General features: G+C 44.1%; 1 protein-coding gene across 2 annotated transcripts; it reads right to left on the bottom strand.

Annotated features, from left to right (window-relative positions):
* Window positions 1–6,705: 6,705 nt before the first annotated feature.
* Window positions 6,706–19,098, bottom strand: MGARP (mitochondria localized glutamic acid rich protein). Of its 2 annotated transcripts, none has more exons than XM_077860989.1 (4): window positions 18,940–19,098; window positions 14,262–14,365; window positions 9,788–9,881; window positions 6,706–7,516 (listed from the first exon to the last, which is right to left on the bottom strand). In XM_077860989.1, the coding sequence occupies exons 1-4, from the start codon at window positions 19,019–19,021 to the stop codon at window positions 7,113–7,115; spliced, it is 684 nt and encodes a 227-aa protein (XP_077717115.1). In that variant the 5' UTR covers window positions 19,022–19,098; the 3' UTR covers window positions 6,706–7,112. The 2 variants fall into 2 exon arrangements, with proteins under 2 accessions (XP_077717115.1, XP_077717116.1); XM_077860990.1 differs by lacking the exon at window positions 18,940–19,098 and adding an exon at window positions 18,730–18,830.
* Between the last annotated feature and the right edge of the window lie 4,583 nt (window positions 19,099–23,681).

The raw sequence follows: 23,681 nt of genomic DNA, 5'->3' as shown, positions 1-23,681 counted from the left end.
TTTGTTTAATAAATATCCTATTAATAGAATAAAATCACTGCATGATTAATTCAATTATCACTTAATCAAAAAATGAATTTTCTTTCTTTTTTTTATTTTTTTTATTTTTTATTTATTTTTTTTTCTTTTTTTTTTTTTAAAGATAGAAAGAAAGTGTGTACAAGCCGGGGGTGGGGGCAGAGAAAGAGGAAGAGGGAGATCATCTTAAGCAGGCTTCACACTCAGCACAGCGCCCCATTTGGGACTCGATCTCATCGCCCTGAGATCATGACCTGAGCACAAACCAAGAGTTGGGTGCCCAACTGACTGAGCCACCCAGATGCTGCTCGAAAGATGAATTTAAAAAATCAGTTTAGAGGTCCCTGGGTGGCTCTGTTGGTTAAGCATCTGACTTTGGGGCAGGTCATGATCTCAGGGCCATGGATAGCCCCGGATAGGGCTCTGCTCCATGCTCAGGGTGGAGTCAGCTTGTCCCTGTCTCTCTGCCCCTCCTCCAGCTCATACGTGCATTTGCACACACACTCTCTCTTTCTCTTGATCTCTCTCTCTCAAATAAAATATTTTAAAAAATCAGTTTAATTGGTCATTCTATGTGGTTTCTGCTTGAGACATAATAGATATAACCACAGTCCACGAATCTTCCACTCCAAAGGAACATTCTTTCCCTAATTCTGAAGGAAAGCATTTCTTATATGTGAAAAGGGATTCTAATCTTGAATAGGAGTAATAATGTCCACAATGTTCTCATCCAGTAAAGGAAAAAGCTAATTTTGTCTTCAGTCTCTTCTTCCTCCCCAGAAATCACTATCCATAAGAAATAGTCTCAGAAAATAAGTTCTTACATTAATTATTATTTTAGGCAACGGCTATTTAAAATTATATATCTATGTGAAAAATTAAAATAATAATACTTAACTGGTCAAATTCTTCCCATTATTGCCCCAAAAGTTAAATAAAATAAATAAATCTTTTTCTAGAAATTTCTTTAGAGAGGTTTTTAACAGAGGACCAACATTATATAATGTGCCTTATTGTAATGGACAGTGTTGCTTCTGGTCAACAGATGTTATCTGACAGGACAAATACTTGGCACAGAAATTACTAACACATTCAGAAACTAATCTTCCCTGAATTCAGCTTTGACTCAAAAGCTGGCTGTGGAATACACTGCATTGGAAAATTCACATTTAAAAAAAATGGACAGAGGAGTTAGTTCACATTATTCAAGACTGACCCATACATTTCTTTCAATAGTGAAAGTAACTGTTTAAATTTCAGGGGCATGTCACTGATTAAAACATATATTGTGTTTTTATAAATTTAGTCCTCCTTTATCTCCCTGTCTTCATCAAACAGAACTTGGTTATCTGATTCTGCTGCCATTTTTAATCTTTTGTAACTGATTTCATATTCTAAGCCCCACACTATATCCCATTTTGACTTTTTAAAGATATATATTTTTAATTTTAAAAAAATCAGCCAATGTCTAATAATAAAAATGCTGTTTATGAAATACTGTTAAACTTTCATTACATTTCTTGTTAAAGTCTAGAAAAGGTTAGTGAAATATAGGTTGCTTTGGACTTAAAAGCTGCTGCTTTAGAGATAGTAACATGATCTCTAAATAAACACTGGATTTTAAAAGGAAAAAAATCCTTCTGTATGCAGTCATGTGTGGCATTTAGTAATAGAAATTTTTTTCAGAAAAGGCAAAAATTGGCCAAATTCTGGATCTGCAGAGTACAACTCATTCTTTCTTCATCCCTGTTGAGGAATGTTGACAGGTGACAATACAAAAGCTAGTCTGCACCAAATTCAAAGTTACATTTTATTTCCTAGTTATGTTCACTACATATTGCTGCTTACACTCCCTCACCTTCCTTGCTTAGTATACAACCCTCTTATTTACTCGTAATGTTGTGGATCAGCAATTTGGTCTATGTTCAGCTGAATGGTTCTTCTCTGGTCTTGCCCGGGATCACTCAGTTGCAGTCATCTGGCAAGGACGCTGGAGCTGGAGGGTCTAAGAGGCCTCACTCACATATGTGGGGTTAGTGCTAGCTATAGATGGGGCCTCTCTCTCCATAAGGTCTCTCATTCATGGAGCCCACATCCTGGTCTCCAGGTTCCAAGAAAGTGAGAATTCTCACAAAGTCACTTCCACAGCATTCCATCAAAGCAAAGTACAATGGAAGCTCAAATCCAAGATGGAACAATAGTCTCCATCTCTCTTTCTCTCTTTTTAAGAGTATTTTTATTTATTTGTTTGAGAGAAAAAGAGAGAGAGAGCATGAGTGTGGGGGGGCAAAGGGAGATAGAGATACAGACTTCCGGCTAAGCAGGAAACCCAATGTGGGACTCGATCCTAGGACCTGGGATTATGAACTGAGCTGAAGGCAGATACTTAACCAACTGAGCCACCCAAGTGCCCAAGAGTCTCTATCTCTTGATGGGAAGAGATATAAAGGTACACTTCACGGGAGTGTACGTGGAAAGAATATGTGACTGTTTTTTTCCCCAGTCTACCACACTAACAATGGCTCAAAATTCACAATGTGGAAAAGATTGATCAGTTTAATTATGTAAAAATTCAAAAAAATCTCTCGTGCTACAAAAACACCATAAGTATAGTAAGAAGATGAACAACAAACATGGAAAATATTTATATCAGACAAAAGTGTGTTATCTCTAGTACATAAAGAGTTTCTAAAAAAAAATAGACAACTAAAGAACTAACAAGGATCTTGGCGGGGACCTCTTGGAGGGGAGCCTGGGTGGCTCAGTTAGTTAAGCATTGGACTCTTGATTTCAGGTCATGTCATGATCCCAGGGTCATGGGATTAAGCCCCATGACAGACCCCAAGCTCGATGTGGAGTCTGCTGTAGATTCTTTCCCCCCTCCTCCCTTCTCCTCTAATCCTCATTATCCCAGGTCAGCTCTTTCTGTCTCTAAAATAAGTAAGTAAGTAAGTAAATAAATAAATAAATAAATAAAATCTTAAAAAAAAAAAAAGAACATAAGTATATACTGACCAACTTCAATTTGTGGACTTTAATTGGGTTCTAATTCAAAGAACAAACTGAAGGAGGGAAAACCCTTTGAGGCAGTTGAAGAAATTGGATCACTGACTAGATAATTAGTAATAGAAGGAATTATTATTGCTATCATATTATTATTTTACATACATATTATTATTTTACATTCCAGGTGGTGGAAGATAAGTGGGTGGGACTAAAAATATAGTATTTGCCAAGAGTTGATAATTGGTGATTGGGATGTAGGGCACATGAAGATTCCCTTATACTGTCCTCACTACTTTTGTTTGAAATTTTCCACAATAAAATATTAAAAAGAAAAAAATGCATTTAAACTATTTTCTTAAGATGAGGAAATTCTTTTTGAAAGACTTCTGGTGGACATTATTGTGTCTGAATAAAATACTTAGAATTGTGGTGATTCATCCTGTGATTATGAAGAAAGCCTACCAAGGACAAAGCCAAGACATTCTTGATAGTAGAGCAGAATAAGACAAACAACCTGATTCTTGATGACTGAGCCACAGGATAAACCAACCTTGGAGCAGCTCAACCTCTGGATACCTAGTTAGATAATAACTGTCTTTGTCATTTAACCCATTTTGAGTTTATTTCTGTTATTTGCAGCAGAAACCATCCTAAGCAAAACAGTGGAAAAGAATGTATTTTTGTGTGTATGTTGAAGTCATAAGTGTGGTACTGGGTAGTGTTTCCGCCTCATCTTACAGACTATTTGGTAAAACAGCATCCCCTTCTTTAAAAAAAGGGCAGCCCGGGTGGCTCAACAGTTTAGTACCGCCTTCGGCCCAGGGCGTGATCCTGGAGACCCGGGATCGAGTCCCACATCGGGCTCCCTGCATGGAGCCTGCTTCTCCCTCTGCCTGTGTCTCTCTGCCTCTTCCTCTCTCCCTGTGTCTCATGAATAAATAAATAAATAAATAAATAAACAAACAAATAAATAATCTTTAAATAAAATAAAACAGCATCCCTTAATTGTGCCATAGGCCTTGGACTTGTGAGTCTAATACAGAGTTGACACTAAGACAAATTCAAAACAAACCCAAGGTACCATCCTAATTTTGGAGTTAAACATTGTTCTGTAATGATCCAGTCCTTAAAGTTACTGCTTCTTTGTACTTCTCAAATTCCATAGGCATCAAGCCAATAGTAGTAGATCACCTTCGACTTAAAGACATACTTCTTTTAGTTGTGCTTCATGGATATTACATTTTTTACAAAGAGAAGGTTTATTGGCCTCCCTGCATGGAGCAAGTCTATTGCTGCCACCCGACATGGGGCTTGAACTCACGATTCCAAGGTCAAGAGTCACACACTCTACCAACTAAGCCAGCTCGATCTCATGACCCTGAGATCAGTACCTGAGCTGAAACCAAGAATCGGATGCTTAACCGACTGAGCCTCCTGGGTGCCCCTAAATATAACTTTTATATGCACTGAGAAACCAAAACATCCCTTTAACTTACTTTATTGCAATACCCGCTTTATCGCAGCGCTCCAGAACCAATCCTGCAATACCTCTGAGGTATGTCTATATATTCCAACCTAGTTTACCACGGGTGAAAATCTCAGCGATCACATTGCTACAGAACACCAGGAACTAGCAATCTTCCATCTACCAGTAGTGATAAGGTCCTTGTTACCATCTAGCTGGAGAGTGACGCAATTCCAGAATCCTACTCTTAGTGTCTGCATCCTAGGACCACATCTAGTGCCAATTATCTTAGGTGGAGATCCCTAGAAACAGAGCTTGAAACAGCAGGAATCTGGGGGCAAGTGATCTATGGAAGAGGTGCTGTTGGGAGAATAGTAGAGAGGAAAGCAAGATAGGACAGGAGAGGAAAGCGAAGCAAAGATGTAATCTAGATTGGAAACCAGCTTCAAGCTGAGCCCTCGAGCATGAGTTGTCTCACAGAGTTGGCCCTGCCTTTTTTGGACCAGTATGGCAGTCAGTTATTGGTTTTGAGCAGCCTGGGGCTAGGGCAGGGTGTGTGTGTGTGTGTATGTGTGTGTGCGTACCTCTCCCAGAGGCTGGGAGTAAATACTGGTCCAGGTAAGGGGATCTAAGCAAAGCATCAGCAGCATCCACTACAACACCCCAACTTGCCCCAAGTAACAGCCCAAATCCTACAAGACCCTGCAGGATACCGCCCATCCCTGTATAACTTTGCACTCTTTCTGAAATCATCTCCAACTACTCTCCCTCCTTTTCACTCCACTTTAGCCACTTGGCCACCTTGCAATTCCTCAAATTCTCTAGCATGTTCATGCTTCAGATCCTTTGCACTTCTCGGTTCCCTCATCTGGAATGTCTCTTTTTCCTCTATCCCCTCATGTCTTCACCACTAGGTCCCTGTACACCCTTCATGTGTTTACTCACTAGACAGCTTCTTAGTGAGGCTGTCTCGGGCCATGCCATCTAAAATGACAACTTCCACTCCCAACCAACACTTATAAACCCCTTCCCTTTCACTGCTTTTCTTTTAAAATACCTATCAGGGGCAGCCTGGGTGGCTCGCTGCCTTCAGCTCAGGGTGTGATCCTGGAGATCCAGGATTGAGTCCCACATCAGGCTCCCTGCATGGAGCCTGCTTCTCTCTCTGCCTGTGTCTCTGCCTCTCTTCCTCTCTGTGTGTCTCTCATAAATAAATTTTAAAAATCTTTAAAAATAAAATACCGGGATCCCTGGGTGGCGCAGCGGTTTGGCGCCTGCCTTTGGCCCAGGGCGCGATCCTGGAGACCCGGGATCGAATCCCACGTCGGGCTCCCGGTGCATGGAGCCTGCTTCTCCCTCTGCCTGTGTCTCTGCCTCTCTCTCTCTCTGTGAGACTATCATAAATAAAAAAAAATAAATAAAAATAAAAATAAAAAAAATAAAATAAAAAATAAAAATAATAAAAATAAAATACCTACCAGTATCTACCATACTATATAATTTTCTTATGTATCTTATTTATTATTTGATCATTTTCTAGAATATAAGCTGCGAAGGGTAGGAATTTTTGTCTTTTTTTTTTTAACCTCAGCACTTAAAACAGTGCCTAGTCCATTACAGGTGCTCACTTAGGATTTGTTGAATATGTGAACGAAAGAATGATTCCTGGCACAAAGTATAAATCCTCAGTAAACATTATTTGAACTGAAATGAAAAATGTTGGCACAGCCTCCCATGTAATACAGACGGGAGAACAGGTATGTATATTGCTATATGCAGAGTTCTCTGTAGATTTTTTTTCACATCATCCTGTTTTGTTTTGTTTTTTTTTTTAAGATTTTATTTATTTATTTATAGAGACACAGAGAGAGAATGAGAGGCAGAGACACAGGCAGAGGGAGAGGCAGGCTCCATGCAGGGAGCCTGACGTGGGGCTCGATCCAGTGTCTCCAGGATCATGCCCCAGGCTGCAGGCGGCGCCAAACCGCTGCGCCACCAGGGTTGCCCCCATCCTATGTTTTTAATGAATATATTTCTTTCATAAGACATCCATTAAGGTTCTCTGTAGATTATATGTTTTCTTTGATTGTTCATGTGAAGCTATATGTGTGTACGGTAATCTACAATTCATAATATAACATTTTATTATATTATACATAATCTTTAATATTATAGACTATTTATACATATAAATATTAGCAAATAAAAACAGGCACTAAAGATTTTACAATTTTATTTAAATGAGTTCAAATCAAAACTCGAGAATCTAGTTAACATACATTGAAGTAAGGTACAGGAATAGCAAAATTAAAGTGAATGCAGATTATATGGATAGCTCGATTCCTGTAACATAAAACTCAAATGCAAAGATGGAATTCCTTAAGCTCTTTACCCCAACGGCATATTCTGATCTCCGAATATGATCTCAGTAGGAAACTATTCAGATGTGCAAAATCTCAAGTCTCTCAATCCTGAAATCTGTCAGTAGACACCAAAAATCTTCAAGGCACATTAAAGCGTTCTAGAAAAGCAGCCTGTTTTGAAGCTACGGTTACTGAAACTACAAAAGCACCCATCAGACCCTCTCTGGCATTTTTCTGCTGAGGTGTCAATCAGCCTGGGATCAGCCTTGGGCCGGGGCCGCGTCAGCACCACCGCGGGCTTCCTCCTGTAAATCATCCCCTGCACAGGCTTCTGATTCAACCGGAGGATTCTCTTCTTCTAGTTCAGCATTTCCACCAAAGCTTTCCCCCTCTGCTGTCCCTTTATCGTGACTTCTGGCAACAGCTTCATCCGAAGCTGCACTGTGACCCTCAGGGGGCATTTCAGGGCCGGGGCCCAGCGCTGCCTTTGTACCCTCGGCCCCAAGCGCAGTGGCCTCCGTGTCACCTGCACAGGCCGAGGCCTCTGGGGCTGCACCTGCAGCATCCGGACTGTCTTCTGCGTCCACCTCCGGAACTTCCACTAACGATACTGCATGGACTTCAGAACCTGCTTTCTCAGCTCCCAAAACGTTCTCTTTTTCACCTTTAAGATTTAGTCCATTAAACAAAGTGTTAAACAGCACGGGAATACGGGGGAACTCTGCACAGTCAGTGTTAAAAATGAGACAAATCTATATGTACTGATAGGACATGGTCTTCAAGGTGGCCTCTTATGTGAAAAAAGGAGCAATGTGTATTGTACGGCACCATATGTGCTAGGGCAAAAGGAGGGAAGATATACCCAGGTGGTTTTTTTTTTTTTAAGATTTATCTATTTATTTATTCATGATAGCCATAGAGAGAGAGAGAGAGAGAGAGAGAGGCAGAGACACAGGAGGAGGGAGAAGCAGGCTCCATGCTGGGAGCCCGACACGGGACTCGATCCCGGGACTCCAGGACCGCGCCCTGGGCCAAAGGCAGGTGCCAAACCACTGAGCCACCCAGGGATCCCCACCCAGGTGGTTTTTATTTGCAAAGACTCTCTCCAGGAGGCTACGGAGAAGCTGGTATTATTGCCTGCCTCTGGGAGGGAAAATGGGGACCTGCTTTTTCATAAACACTTTGAACCTGATAAACCTTAAAAAAATTTTTTAATAAATATTATTTATTTTAATATAAGGAATGTGAAGACAATCCTGTCTCAACCTCAGTTTTATCATCTGTAAAATGAGGATATTGATAATATCTACCTCACAGAGCTACTGTGAGGGTTGATTAAAATAATGTGTACGATTTATCATACATTTTTTATCATTTTGGTTTAAAACCAAAAGTGCAGGGCGCCTGGGTCACTTAGTAGGTTAAACACCCGACTCTTGAGTTTGACTCAGGTCATGATTTCAGGATCTGGAGATCCAGCCCCTGTGGGGTTTCGCTCTCAGCAGGGAGTCTGCTTGGGATTCTTTCTCCCTTCGGTTCCTCCCCACCCCAGTAACAAAGAAGTGCTATGGAAATGCTGTTATTTCATTATCATTACAATCAGCCTTCTCATAATTGTATTCAGTGGTGGGTTTTTTTTTTTTTTTTTAGTAAATCAATTTTTTTTAAGATTTTATTCATTTATTCATAGATACACAGAGAGAGGCAGAGACACAGGCAGAGGGAGAGGGAGAAGCAGGCTCCATGCCGGGAGCCCGATGTGGGACTTGATCCCAGGTCTCCAGGATCACACCCCAGGCTGCAGGCGGCGCCAAACCGCTGCGCCACCGGGGCTGCCCCTTCAGTGGTATTTATTGATGATATTCCATTTCTTACTGTTGTCATGACTAAAAGGCTAAAACTGGCTCATAAGTAGCTTTTCTTTAAAGGATTTTATTTATTCATGAGAGACACACAGAGGAAAAAAAAGAGAGACACACAGAGAGAGGCAGAGACACAGGCAGAGGGAGAAGCAGGCTCCCTGTGGGGAGCCCTATGTGGGACTCGATCCCAGGACCCTAGGGTCACAACCTGAGCCAAAGGCAGATGCTCAACTGCTGAGCCATCCAGGCGCCTCTCATAAGTAGCTATTATCTGTCCCTAAAGAGTGATCATACTCATTAATAATAATGGTATTATAATTGAGATGGAAAAAAGTATTTATTTATAAAAATTTTATTTATTTATTTATGAGAGACACAGACAGAGAGAGAGAGAGGCAGAGACACAGGCAGAGGGAGAAGCAGGCTCCACGCAGGGAGCCCGATGTGAGACTCAATCCCGGGACTCCAGGATCATGTCCTGGACCCAAGGCAGCGCTAAACTGCTGAGCCACCCGGGCTGCCTGGAAGAAAAAGTATTTAAAGCAGCAGTTTAAGGCAAAAATACACATTAGAGTGAAAATATAAAGTTTCTGTTCCAGTAGTTGCTATTTTATCAATCAGATCACCTGAGGGACTTAAAAGACATGATTGACTGTCCTAATGTCAAGTGTACTTTGGGTAGGCACCCAAAACTGAAACGAAAATTAGTTTTGTGATTCAAAAAAAAAAAAAAATGAGGGAAATGAAAGGTGAAGCTGCTGAGAGAGTCAGATACTAAAATTATGCCTGCATGAATGGAAGTCTGAGTAGGGGAAAAGGAACATTACCACACAAAGAATTCAAAGTCACTGGTCAGCAGTACAAAAGTAAAACGTCTCATTTATCTGATGCACTCATCCAAAACATAACAATATTTTTTAGGTTTTGGTCGGGCTTTCCCTTTCTCAATGAACTCCCGCCCAGAGCCATTCTATTAAGTTGGTAAAGAAGCCAAAAACCAATAGTATTCCATTGCTAGGCTAGGGTGATGGAAGTCAGTGCCTCAAGGGAAAAAAATAATAAATTCACTTTACCTTGCGGTGGATGTAACTCTGCTTTGTTTTTTTCTTTCAAATTTGTTATATGTTCCGTGGGTTTGGCGTGCTCTGATGTGACCATCTTATAAGTCTGAAAACAAATGTGTGCTTAAGGTTATTTCTGGAGTTCAAGGATTCATCAGGCCAAATTCAAAGGTATCTACGATTCAAAGAAGAGAAACCAATGCGCACTCTCTACTCTTCTGCTTCCCCTTTGGAAACGTTCACTATGAAGCAGAACACTTTATTTTTATTTTTTTTAAGACTTTATTTACTTATTCATAAGAGACAGAGAGAGAGAGAGAGAGAGAGGCAGAGACATTTTGGCATTTATCCCCAAGAAATGGGGCCTGATGTGCACACAAAAACCCATATACAAGTGTTCATGATTGTTTATTTGTAATAGCCAAAAGCAGGAATCTGTCTGGGTGTCCAACAGCAGGTGAATGGTTAAATAAACTGGTACACGCATAACATGGAACAGTATTCAGGATTAGAAAGCAATGAGCTGTCAATACAGGTATAACAATTTGGATGAGTCTCCAAGGAAGTATGCTGAGGGGAAAAAGCCAGTCTCAAAAGGTTATGTACTTTATGATTCCATTTATGTAGCATTCTTGCAGTGGAAAGTGATAGAACTAGAGAACGAATTAGTGGTGAGGGCCAGGAAGAAGGGAGGGGAGGGGCAAAAAGAGACTGAGGGCAATTATAAAGGGCTAAATGAGGGAGCCTGTATCTTCACAGTGGTGGTGAATACACGAATCTCCATGTGACAGACTTGCCCAGAACTAAATACACACACATATACACACAATGTGCATGTAAAAGTGGTAAAATCTGAATAAGGACAATGGATTTTTATCCACGTCCACTTCCTGGTGTGATATTGTATTGGAGCTTTCAGGAACGTTAATCACCGGGGGAAATGAGGCAAAGATGATATGAGATCCTCTTGGTATGAGCTCTTATCACTGCATGTGAAACTCGATCATCCCACAATAAAAAGTATGAAAAAAATCTTCCAAAATAGCTTATTTGTAGACCCTCATGAAGACTCCTTATGTAAGCTAGTGTTATTCCTTAAAAGCAGCACTATGACCTGACCATGGTTATTTTCAGAAACAGAACTGGGAATAACACCATCTGAAGCATAGATCCAAAGTGCAGGCTTCCTTTCATTTCATATTCAAGTAGTCGTCTCTGGCCTGTACTCATATTAGCCAATGATATTTCAAAAATGAAAATCCCACTAGTCAGATAATATTGTTTGTATTATCTCAGCTTTAAAGAAAGGATGGTAGTGATTTATCACTCGGTAGTAGGATGACAGATTTTCAGAATCTGTATATTTGTATATAGTATTCTCAAAATTTCTCATAATGAAAGACCAAGCATCTATTAAAAATTATGCTTTGTGGGCAGTCCGGGTGGCTCAGAGGTTTAGCGCCGCCTTCAGCCCAGGGCGTGATCCTGGAGACCTAGGATCGAGTCCCACATCGTGCTCCCTGCATGGAGCCTGCTTCTCCCTCTGCCTGTGTCTCTGCCTCTCTCTCTCTCTGTGTCTCTCATAAATAATAAATGAATAAATAAATAAATAAATAAATAAATAAAATCTTTTAAAAAATAAAAATAAATAAAAATTGTGCTTTGCAAATCACAAACCATTTGATAGCATGTTAAAATTAGACTGTGGAAACGGAAAATCTATAACCTCAAGGGTGGAAGTGATATGGAAGTGGCCCTATCAAATCCCACAGGGTTTGGTGAATTCTGATGTGAACCATTGGGGTTTGAAACAGGCAGAGCAAACAGGATCAGCAGGAGTGATGGTCATGGTTTCTGAGTAAGAGCAGGGACTACTCTTCTAGTCGGGTGGGAGCTCCTCGTAGCTTATAAAGCCACTCTGCTGACTTAGCACCCTCCATCCTCAGTACACAGAGCTGAGCCTGTGTAGGGGTTCACAGTCCTGAAATCGCCAGCCCAACAATGAATGACATCCCAAGGAATGTTACCTTTTTGTTGTTGTTCAAGGGGCTAAAACACAAGGTGAGAAGAAAGACTAGTTTAGACAGAATCAAAGAGATGATGGTATTAGACTGATTCATACCCCCGTGGCCAAGAGAACCTACCTTTTCCAAATCTAACATGGTCAAACGCAGGGTGGAAAGAAGGCCTGCCGGAAGAGGCCTTTGGACGGCCTCCAATCTAGACTCTGGAATTTATTTCCAAATGATATTATTTATATTATATTATTTTATTATAATAATAATATATAATATATAATATAATGATATTATTTTATTATATTATTTATGAAACGTTAGTATTTAAAATATCCCACAAATAGCTCAGACCCTCAAAAATTGACACGACCTGTGCCTCTCCCAGATTCTAGGATGTCCTCATAGTAAAAGATTTTACTTGGAAATGAAAAACTGGCTAGTGAGCATCTGTGGATTCAATTCAGATAAATCTAGGACAGCACTTATTTTAGTATAGGACAAGGAAGGGGACTCGAATACAGGTTTTCAAGTGCCTCGTATTCTGTATTTCCTGCTGACAAAAGCCTAAGATTCTTAGGAATTAAAGCTTCCACCATTCAAGAGTAAACCTACATATTCCTAGAAGTGGAAAGGGACTTGGAGACTATCACCTTGTCCAACCTCCACTTCCACTGTGAGAGAACAAGGCTAGAAAGGACTCAAAAGCTCAGTCAGTTTACAACCTTCCAGTTTACGATGGAGAAAGAAAGAATTCATGGACTGGAGCCGTTCATGTCTGGCACTAATAAACATAATTATGGGTACAGTTAGTTCCAGATGAAATTCCATCTTCCAGCTTCCCATATAATCACAAGGCCTAGTCCACTCTGTTTCTTCAATGGCCTACATCCAACAATAGTAGCCCTGGGCAGTGAATTCAACATTAAGCCGTTGAAAGATGGTAGAAGAAACAAATCTAGGTATGAGTGAAAGCTGATAGATGAGGGGCCACTGGGTGGCTCAGTGGTTGAATGCCTGCCTTCGGCTCAGGGTATGACCCCAGTGTCCTGGGATCGAGTCCCGCATCAGGGTACCTGTGGGGAGCCTGCCTCTCCCTCTGCTTGCATCTCTGCCTCTCTCTTTGTGGCTCTCATGAATAAATTTTAAAAATCTTAAAAAAAAAAAGTTTATGACAAAATGATGAATGATTCAATAGACTCATCTTATTTAGTGCGCAAATATTCCATCATTTTAAGTTCAAAATTATGTCATCAAAAGCTTTTTTTTTAAGATTTTATTTATCTATTCATGAGAGACATAGAGAGAGAGGTAGAGACACAGGCAGAGGGAGAAGCAGGCTCCATGCAGGGAGCCCGATATAGGATTCGATCCCGGGACCCCAGGATCACGCCCTGGCCTGAAGGCAGGCGCTAAAACACTGAGCCACCCAGGGATCCCAAAAGCTTTGTTTTACAGTGATTACCTGGGAGGAGTGGGTAAAGGGACCAGGGAAGAAAACACTTTTAATTTTCCATGTCTATTTTGAATTTTAAAAAAATGTATGAATATTACCTTTGTAAAATAATGAAGGTATATAAAGATATGTAAAATTAATAAAAACTATGAAGACAATAAAAAGATTCAGGGAGGAAAGAATGAATAGATATAACACAGAATTTTTAGGGCAGTAAAACTATTCTGTATAATACTATAATGGATATATCATTATACATTTGTACAGACCCATAGAATGTACAATACCAAGACTAATGTACACTATAGACTTTAGTTAATAATAATGTATAAATATTGATTCATCAATTGTAACAAATGTACCACACTGATACAAGATTGTTAATGGAGGGAGTGCTGAGAGGAGGTATGAAAACTCTGTACTTTCTGCTCATTTTTCTGCAAACGTAAAATGCTCTAGAAAAAAGTAGTCTATTAATTTAAGTTAATCTTTCCAAATAGTTCTTGTTAAATGTTAATAATAGTATCTACCTAATAAAATTGGTGTAATTATTAAATGAGCCATAAGTCTGTCATTTGATAGATGGATACTCAAACGTCAACTAGTGTTATTAGTATTTAGAATAACATCTTTTTTTTTTAAAGATTGTATTTATTTATTCATGAGAGACACAGAGAAAGAGAGGCAGAGACACAGGCAGAGGGAGAAGCAGGCTCCATGCAGAAAGCCCCGTGCAGGACTCGATCCCAGGACTCCAAGATCACACCCTGAGCCAAAGGCAGACGCTCAGCCGCTGAGCCACCTGGGCATCCCTATAATAACACCATTTTTACTGAAAGTCACCCATACTTGGCAGTGTATGATGCATAAGAAATGTTGATTTATACTTTAAAAAAATCTCCATAATCTCATATATTTAATTAATCCCATGTCCTGACTTTAGCAATGCTTTGAGTTTTACCATAGGTTGTAAAATATATGAATTCCTGAACATTATGGTTATTTAAACACTTACATAATATCCACCAGCACTGACTGTGACACCTACAACGAGATAATAGATCATATTTGATCCAGATGGTCCAGGCAATTTGTTAGACGTCATCCAGCGAAGAGATGCTAGGAAAACAAGTTGAAACGCAGTTAGCTCCACCACTTAAGCAAAACTATTTAAAATAATTATATCTTAAAAAACTTTTCCCCATCAGTGAACCTAGAATCTATTAACATCAAGTGCTTTTGGCTTAAGGGAATACAGTATTACAAGGTAGGGTAATAATTCCATTTGACATTTTCCCAATCTAATTTGACAAGTGGTCATGAAACCTGTCACCTTCATGCTTAGCATCATGCTTTTCTTGGAAGGAGTGCAGGCGTAGGTAAGGAGAAATGACAAAAGCACTGAACAATTTTAATAGTCAAACAAGATGCAAAAGAAATCCACTTGCTGTATGTACTCCACCACAGGATTCAATGGAAACGATTATTTTTCCAAAAAGTGAATTAAATATATTTGTACTTAAAACTTACATGTTAAATAAAACATGTTGAAATCCAACACATTTCTATAAATCTATAATACAAATTCATCATATATAAATGCACATACAAATAGGCAGAAATCTTATTTTTTCTAACAAAAGCCTCTAAAGACAGGTAGATATAAGCTTAAGACAAATGTTACAAGGTCATGTTTGAAATAGAAGTACAATCCTGTACAATAGAAATAGATAAGAGTGCTATATTATTATGTTTAAATATATAAACCTTACCTATACCATATGCCCTGGAAGTGAAATTTTTATGATAAACTCAGAGCTAGAAATAACTGAAAGTTCATACAGCTCAAATTCTTTATTTTAAAGATTAAAAAGTAGAGGCATTTATATATTTGTTCATTCATTAAATACAGCCGAGCACCTCCTGTGTGTTTGGCACGGTTAGAATCATTAAGGATATAACTGTGAACAAGACATACTAGGTCTCTAGCCTCAAGTAGGCTACAGACAAATAATTGTAGACAAATAACTGCAATGTAGTAGGACGAATGCAGGAACAGAAGTAAGTAGAAGTTGCAACAACAGCATGGAAATTCAGTGAAAAATCTCAGCTAGTTGGCTCAAGGTACCTGTCACAATTGAAGAGACGTGACCTGGGTTTTGAAGGAACAGTAGAGGAGATTATCAGATAAATAAGGCAAGAGAAATTGCACTGGAGGCAGAAGGCACAGTATATGCAAGAGTAGGAGAGCTGTGACTGGGAAAGTGCAAAGAAATCGGACGTGGCCTGACACAGAGTATGGGTGTGAGGATTAGTAAGAAGTTGTGATTTGCACACGGCAAATATTAAGACATTTGCACTGATCACAAACCTTTATAGTAGCAATACTAGAGAGATTTCTTGTGTTTTTAGTTTGGATACAAATGACCGTCTCTTGCAAAAAAATATTTTCCCCCACAAATGTACCCAAAGAAGACAGCATAAGAGGTAATGGCTTTGACTTGTGTGTGTGTGTGTGGGGGGGCTTTTGTTCGTTTAAAAATACATTTGTTATTAAATAGGGAATATGTAGCTTCCATACTTGTCAACCAGCCATAGATACCAAAAAGATTATTTTAAGTAGGAAGCAATAAATAACTCATTAGAGATTTAGGTAAAGACAAACACAAATACACTTATGTCTGTTATTTAAAAGAGCAATGAAATGAAAAATAAAGATTAATTAGTTTAATTTGAGCATATCCATACAATGTGAACTAGATATTTGAAATTTTGCAGAAGAATATTTACTTACATGAGAAAATATTTACAATATATTAAATGCAAAGCTATAGCAGAATAATCTATACAGGGCTATCTCACTTTGTGGAAGCCAAGTGCATAAGAATAAAATGCAAGAGGAAAAAAGGTCTGGAGCATTATATACACTAGAACGTAGATGGTGGTTTTCACTTAGGATTACAGGTGACTTCTATTTTGCCTTTTTGCATCCCTTCCAAATGATCGATTACAAACCCAAATTCTTTACTCATTAAAAAGTCATATTTTTAAAAGCAAAACACAGAAAACACAATTTGACCAGGCACAGCTAACATCTTGCTCTTCGATAAAACTGAAAGTTTTATTTCTCATCAACAGAGAAAGTACCAGGAAAATGGTCAATGAACGTTCCTGACTGAAGCCGGGTTTGCAGTAAATAATGGTTCTTAAACTACTTACATAAATCAGGGCTACGAGGAAAAAACAATCAGACGAGAATTAGGGACAGATCAGTGCTGCCACAGCCCGAATTGCTACCCTCCGATTTAGGACTTTTAACCTACTTTCCCCTTATCCCAAGTTGGGAAAGAAATCCTCTGAAACCGTCGTTACAAAAGGGGTGTGTGTGTGTGTTTGCGCCGGACGAGGGTGGGTGTGGGAGTGCAGGCGGGTCCCCAGGCCGCGGTCGGGTCAGGTGGGGGGGTGCAGGCCGGTCCCCAGGTCGGGGGGGGGGGGCGGGAGGTGCAGGCGGGTCCCCAGGCCGCGGTCGGGGCGGGGACGGGGCAGGGGGGTGCAAGGCGGGTCCCCAGGCCGCGGTCGGGTCAGGTGGGGGGGTGCAGGCCGGTCCCCAGGTCGGGGGGGGGGGCGGGAGGTGCAGGCGGGTCCCCAGGCCGCGGTCGGGTCAGGTGGGGGGGTGAAGGCCGGTCCCCAGGTCGGGGGGGGGGGGGGGGCGGGAGGTGCAGGCGGGTCCCCAGGCCGCGGTCGGGGCGGGGACGGGGCAGGGGGGTGCAAGGCGGGTCCCCAGGCCGCGGTCGGGTCAGGTGGGGGGGTGCAGGCCGGTCCCCAGGTCGGGGGGGTGGGCGGGAGGTGCAGGCGGGTCCCCAGGCCGCGGTCGGGGCGGGGACGGGGCAGGGGGGTGCAAGGCGGGTCCCCAGGCCGCGGTCGGGTCAGGTGGGGGGGTGCAGGCCGGTCCCCAGGTCGGGGGGGGGGGCGGGAGGTGCAGGCGGGTCCCCAGGCCGCGGTCGGGTCAGGTGGGGGGGTGCAGGCCGGTCCCCAGGTCGGGGGGGGGGCGGGAGGTGCAGGCGGGTCCCCAGGCCGCGGTCGGGGCGGGGACGGGGCAGGGGGGTGCAGGCGGGTCCCCAGGCCGCGGTCGGGTCAGGTGGGGGGGTGCAGGCCGGTCCCCAGGTCGGGGGGCGGTGCAGGCGGTCGGGGCGGGCGCTCCTCTCTCCGCATCCCACCCCCCCAGTCACCACCGTCACCTGCCTCGGTCCGGCACCAACCGCTTCTCCCTGTTTCGTCTGCGAAAAAACTGCCTCTATCTCTGCGCGCAAAGATCAGAGGAAACGAAGATGCCTTCTTCTGTTACCTGCCAGGCAACTTATTCCCGGTGTTTTAAGAGAAAAATAAAGTTAGCGGGACAGACCTTCCTTCCGTCCCACCACCAGCATCACCGCCACAGGCCTAATGAATGTGAAAAGAAAAGGGAAAAAAAGGTCCACAGAATTTCCTGCAGGAGTGTTCTCTCTCTCTCTCTCTCTCTAAAAAAAAGGGTCCATACATATTTCTTCAGGAGTGTTTCTCTCTCTGTCTCTGTCTCTCTGTGTCTCTCTCTGTCTTTGTCTCTCTGTCTCTGTTTCTCTCTCTGTCTCTATCTGTCTCTATCTGTCTCTGTCTCTCTCTCTGTCCCTGTCTCTCTGTCTCTCTCTTTCTCTCTCTCTGTCTCTGTCTCTGTCTCTCTCGGCTCGGATGCACGCTCTGGGAGCGCGCCCTTCCCAGGAGGCGTCCGGGGGTGCGGGGCGGAGGCCGCGGGGCTCCAGGCTAGAGCCGCGGGCGGGGGGCGGCGGGGGGGGCGGGGGGGGACACGCGCGCTCGCACCCCGCGGGCCGCACCGCGCTCCAGGCGCTAGAGCCGGCGCCGCCCTGCTCCTCGAGGTTCAGTTAGGAAGCCTCAGCTCGCCCCGCGGCCGCCCCTTTAGGACACCTCTGCGCACCCCGTCTTCCCTGGCAGCCCCAGATGGAGGGGTGGCAGGTCCGGGGACGGCGGGGCCCAGCCGCTGGAACGGGGCACCGCTCCCGGTTCCCGGGCAGCCCCAGGGAAGGGGCTTCGAAGGCCCGTGGAGTCCCGGCTGCCCGAGCCCTGGGCGAGCCTCGGCTGTACTCGCTCGGGGGCATTTACCCGACGTCTGCGGGGCCGCGGGGCCCCTCGCCCTCCTGGCCGCCATGCGCGTCCCCCGCCGCCCTCGGGCAGCTGCAGCGCCCTGGTCCCTAACGTCTGTGCGGCCCGCGGGGCCCCTCGCCCTCCTGGCCGCGATGCGTGTGCCCCGCCGCCCTCCGCGCTCCGCCCTCGGGCAGCTGCAGCGCCCTGGTCCCTAACCTCATAGAGGTGCTCAGCTACGCAGCCGTCAGCCAGGCGCCCTTCTAAGCGCTTTAACCGCATAGTGACTCCTTCCGACTCACCCCACTGCTGTCCCCATCTCAGAGATGAGGAAACTGAGGTTAACTCACTTGCCCCAGGTCAGGATTCGGACCCGGGAAGCCCGGCCGGGATTCCGAAGGGCGCGGGAAAGGCTCCCTACTTCCGAGGTCTTCCCGACCTTCGGGGCGTCGGCCCCGGACTCGCCTCCCTCGGTCCCCCCACCCCCACCCCGGGGGCTCGGTGCCCCCTTCCGCAGCCCCGGCCGCGCTCGGCAGGTCCCAGGCCCGCGCGACACTCACCGTCCTTGCGCAGCGGCGCGGGCCCGGGGGGCGCCCTGAGGGGCAGCGCCAGCGTCCGGGAGACCGCCCTGCGGAGGTACATCGCGCCCCGCGCCCGCCGCGCCGCACACTCGGGGCCGCGTGCGGCTGCGCCGGGGGAGCGGGGAGCGGGGGGCCGGGAGCCGGGAGCCGGGGAGCCCCGCCCCGGGGAGGAGCGCCCGCCGCGGCCCAGCCCCGCGCGGCCCGGGGGCGGGGGTGGGGGCGGGGCGGCCCGCTGGAAGTGCTCCGCGATTCGCGTGACATAGACGCGGTTTACCAGCCGGGTGAAATCCTGACCCCGTTTTTTGTTTGTTTGGGGTTTTTTTATTATATTTTTTAAATATTTATTTACTTATGATAGACCTAGAGAGAGTGTTTTTTTTTTTTTTTTTTTTAAGATTTTATTTATTTATGCCTGAGACACAGAGAGGCAGAGGCCCAGGCAGAGGGAGACGCAGAGTCCCCGCGGGGACTCGATCCCGGCCGGGACCCCGGGGTCACGACCTGAGCCGGAGGCAGACGCTCAACCACTGAGCCACCTCCTGAACCCATTAAGTTACCCAGCCCTTAGCCTTCCTAGAGGTGGAAGGGGTAGCGGGAAGTTTCGGAGTATTCAAAGCCCCAGGAATACTTGGATCTCTAGGCAATTCACCGTTACGAAGACTTTTAACTATAAACTTCTAAAATGCTGTAGATACCTCCACCGGTTGTGAAATTTAGGATCTCCACACGGACAAAAAATGCTGAATTACTAGTTTCTAACCTCAGATTTCAATTTATTGCTTCGTTGTGGCTACAAGAATTTGTCATGATTCGAGCATGGAAACCAATAATTGATGCTTATGGTATTTTTTTTTAAAAAAACTTTATTTATTTAATCATGAGAGACATAGAGAGAGAGAGAGAGAGGCAGAGACTCAGGCAGAGGGAGAAGCAGGCTCCACGCAGGGAGCAGGACGTCGGACCCAATCCCGGAACCCCAGGATCACAACCTGGGCTGAAGGCCGCACTAAACCGCTGAGTCACCAGGGCTGCCCCTTACAGTATTTCTAAATGATTCATTTTTGGAAGGCATGTTTCCTCCTATAATAATCCCTCCTGTGTGTTTGGAACTTGATAGTTTATAAAGCACTTGCACCTTTATTATCTCTTTTAATTCTCATTTCAACATTCTCGCCTTTATCAAATGGCTTGGTGGTAGGAAGGAATGTCCAGGAGCTGATGACCATGAATTAAAAAATAAAAGACGTGATCATAGTTCTTCTAGTGTCAAGTTCTCTTGGCATGTTACAGGCACATTTGCACATTTTGCTGTGTGAATAAACACTCCTTAGAGGTTCTACTTCTGCACCCAACGCTGGGTACTCTGACATACTCTCACTGGAAGAATACAAAGTCAATGATCCGAACTGTTTTTTTGATACTCAGAGTAGCTAGCTATCCCTAGTGATGAAACATTTAAATAAGAGCAGTTAGGTGGGCAGCCGGGTGGTTCAGCGGTTTAGCCCCACCTTCAGTCCAGGGCCTGATCCTGGAGACTCAGGATCGAGTCCCACATCGGGCTCCCTGCATGGAGCCTGCTTCTCCCTCTGCCTGTGTCTCTGCCTCTCTCTGTGTGTCTCTCATGAATAAATAAGTAAAATCTTAAAAAAAAAAAAAAAAAAAGCAATTAGGTAATCTGTAGGTAACGAGAGATCAAATTTTGGTTTCCAAACAGTGTGAGAAGGGGCTAGGCCTCCACCAAGGAGATAGTCCTGATAGTAGCAGAATGCAGGTTAGTGCATTTACTACGTTGAGCAGCATCAGGCACACATCCGTTGGCAACTAGAGATTAGCTATCTCCGTGGGGTGTGGGATGTTTAGTGAACTGCTAGCTGGTAGGACCAACGGACAAATCAAACCAAATCTGCCTTCCACTATGGCTCATTCATTCCCTGGTATACTTGGCGATGAATTTTTACTTGGTTGCCAGGGAGAAGTAGTCAAAGGCAATAAATGCATTAAATGAATTAATGCGTGCGTTATACTATTATTGTGTCAGAAGCTCCCCTAAAATGTTTTTTTTTTTTTCTGCCTTTCCTTGCTACCCAGGGAAGGGTCCATATGGCGTTGTTTTGCCATATACATTTTGCCATATGACAGGGGAAACTTTCACAATGTCTGGGGCCCTTGATGTTCTGCAAATGATGGAGTTGGAGGCCCTCAACTTCCTGCAGCAGGAACCCACTTCGGTGGTACCGACCTTGACTTCCAAATGGAACAGTACACAGGGCAAAGTGATGGTATCTACCTCCTAAATCTGAAGAGAACCCGGGAGAAGCTTCTGCTGGCAGCTGGTGCCGTTGTTGCCATTGAAACCCCAGCTGATGTGTCGCATCATCCAGAAATCCGGAATTTGCTGCTGCCGCGGGAGCCACTCCGATTGCTGGCCTCTCTGCTCCTGGAACTTTCGCTAAGCTGATCCAGGCCGCCTTCTGAGAGCCAAGGCTTCTGGCGGTGACCGATCCCAGGGCTGACCCCCAGGCCTCACCTTAGCCTGCCTCCCGTGGCTCTAACACAGACCCTCCCCTGCGTGGGCATTGCCATCCCTGCAACCAAGGGAGCTCACGCAGTGAGGTGCTGGCCCCGGGAGATCCTGCATGTGTGTGGCACCGTGTACCCTGAGCACCCGTGGGAAGTCATGCCTGATGTCTGCTTCTGCAGAGATACTGGGGAGATGGAAAAGGAAGAGCTGCTGACCAGGCTGTGACCAAGGAGGAAGTTCAGGGTGAGTGGATGGCTCCAGTCCCTGAGTCACTGCGACCCAGCCTGAAGTCGCAGATGGTCTGCAGGCGGCCTGGGGCCCTGTGCACCTATTCAGCCCGTCCCCCCACCCCCCAACGACTGGTCTGCAGCTCCTGCTGCTCAGGCCGCTGAGTGCGTAGGAACAACCGTGGAGGGGCCTTAAGCTGCTCTTCTACAGAGGCAAACAAAATGGAAATAAGGTTGATGGAAAATAAACAGATTCTAAAAAGCAAAAAGACAACAACAAAAAAAAAAAGAAGGATTTTTTTTTCTGAGTAAATATTTGTAAATGATGGTGGCTCTGGGGACACTGTTCTAGGCTCCTCTTCAGAGTGCAATTGTATTCTCTTTCTGGTATAGTCTGAGGTGTTCTGGATCACCTCTAGGTTGCATAGTAGTCACCCCATCGGTCAGACTCTAAATGTGTGTCAAAATGCTCACAAGATGCTACAGACCATGCTAGACGCTGGAGATTGGTCATAATTTATCTCACAAATCCTTGCCGAGTATTATTACGGTAGGCACTGTTCCAAGGCACTCTCCAAGGAACAAGACAAGATTTCTGCCATCACAGAGATGTTATAGTTGCAGGTATATGAGGCGGAGAACCACCTTTGCTACCAAGCCCACCGTCAGTGGGGCCAATGATCACAAAGAAATCTCCGATCGGATATTAATAATAAATGTAATCTAAGGCCTTTGGTTAAAACCAAACTAGGTTTTTAAAAAATATTTTATTTACTTATTTGAGGTGAGTGAGAGTGAGAAAGATCACAGAGGCAAAGGATGGGGGAAAAGCAGAATTGCCACTGCCACTGAGCAGAGAGCCCAATGAGGGGCTGGATCCCAGGCCCCTGAGATCATGACCTGAGCTGAAGGCACATGCTTAACCAACTGAGCTCCCCCCCCAGGGACCCCTAAAACCAAACTAGTTTTAACAATGCAAACCGATTGGTTTAAATGATGCAAGAATAACACACATGTATAGGACTTTAAAAGCTTTTCCCAAAGTATTGCCTCATTTATTTCTGTACTCCATCCTCTTGACAATCCCAAGGGATATTGGGTAATGTTGCTTATCCCTTTATCATCACTCATGAGAAACACTGAGGTAGTATACTAGTGTGGTTGGAAGTGTGAGTTTTGGAGCCAGATACCCAGTCTGTTTTACTGGTCTGAGTAAAATGTGGATAATTCCTTTATTCATAGGGTTCATGTGAGCCCTAAGGCACATTAAGTATGAAACATGCTCACCTAGTTGGAGGAGGCATTGCTAGATTCTGGCTACCAGCCCAAGCTGGAGCCCAAAGCTCCTTTTACCATATTCTGCTTTTCTTCTTTTCTTTTCTTTTCTTTTCTTTTTTCTTTTCTTCTTTTCTTTTCTTTTTCTTTTCTTTTCTTTTCTTTTCTTTCCTTTTCTTTCTTTTCTTTTCTTTTCTTTTCTTTTCTTTTCTTTTCTTTTCTTTCCTTCCTTCCTTCCTTCCTTCCCTTCTTCTTCTTTTCTTCTTTCTTTCTTTCTTTCTTTCTTTCTTTCTTCTTTCTTTCTTTCTTTTCTTCTTTTTTTCTTTATTTTCCTTCCTTCCTTCCTTCCTTCATTTTTTTTTAAGATTTTATTTATTCATGAGAGACAGAGAGAGAGAGAGAGAGGCAGAGACACAGGCAGACGGAGAAGCAGGCTCCATGCAGGGACTCATGTGGGACTCAATCCCTGGTCTCCAGGATCACGCCCTGGGCTGAAGGCAGACATTCAACCTCTGAGCCACCCAGGCATCCCTCTGCTGCTTTTCAAGGCACACACGACAGGACCCATTGTATTCCACTCTCTTATCATATGGTAAGATCTAGTGGGGTGTCTATCACGTCCTCTATGCTGGGTGAGGCCTTGCCAGCTGAGAGAGGCCAGAATTGTGAGATAAATAGTGCCACTCTCCAGGTCCTAT

This window comes from Canis aureus, chromosome 20 (assembly GCF_053574225.1).
Source record: "Canis aureus isolate CA01 chromosome 20, VMU_Caureus_v.1.0, whole genome shotgun sequence".
Taxonomy (NCBI): Eukaryota; Metazoa; Chordata; class Mammalia; order Carnivora; family Canidae; genus Canis; species Canis aureus.
The sequence above is the reverse complement of the archived record's forward strand: the minus strand, read 5'-3'. Positions and strand labels throughout refer to the sequence as shown.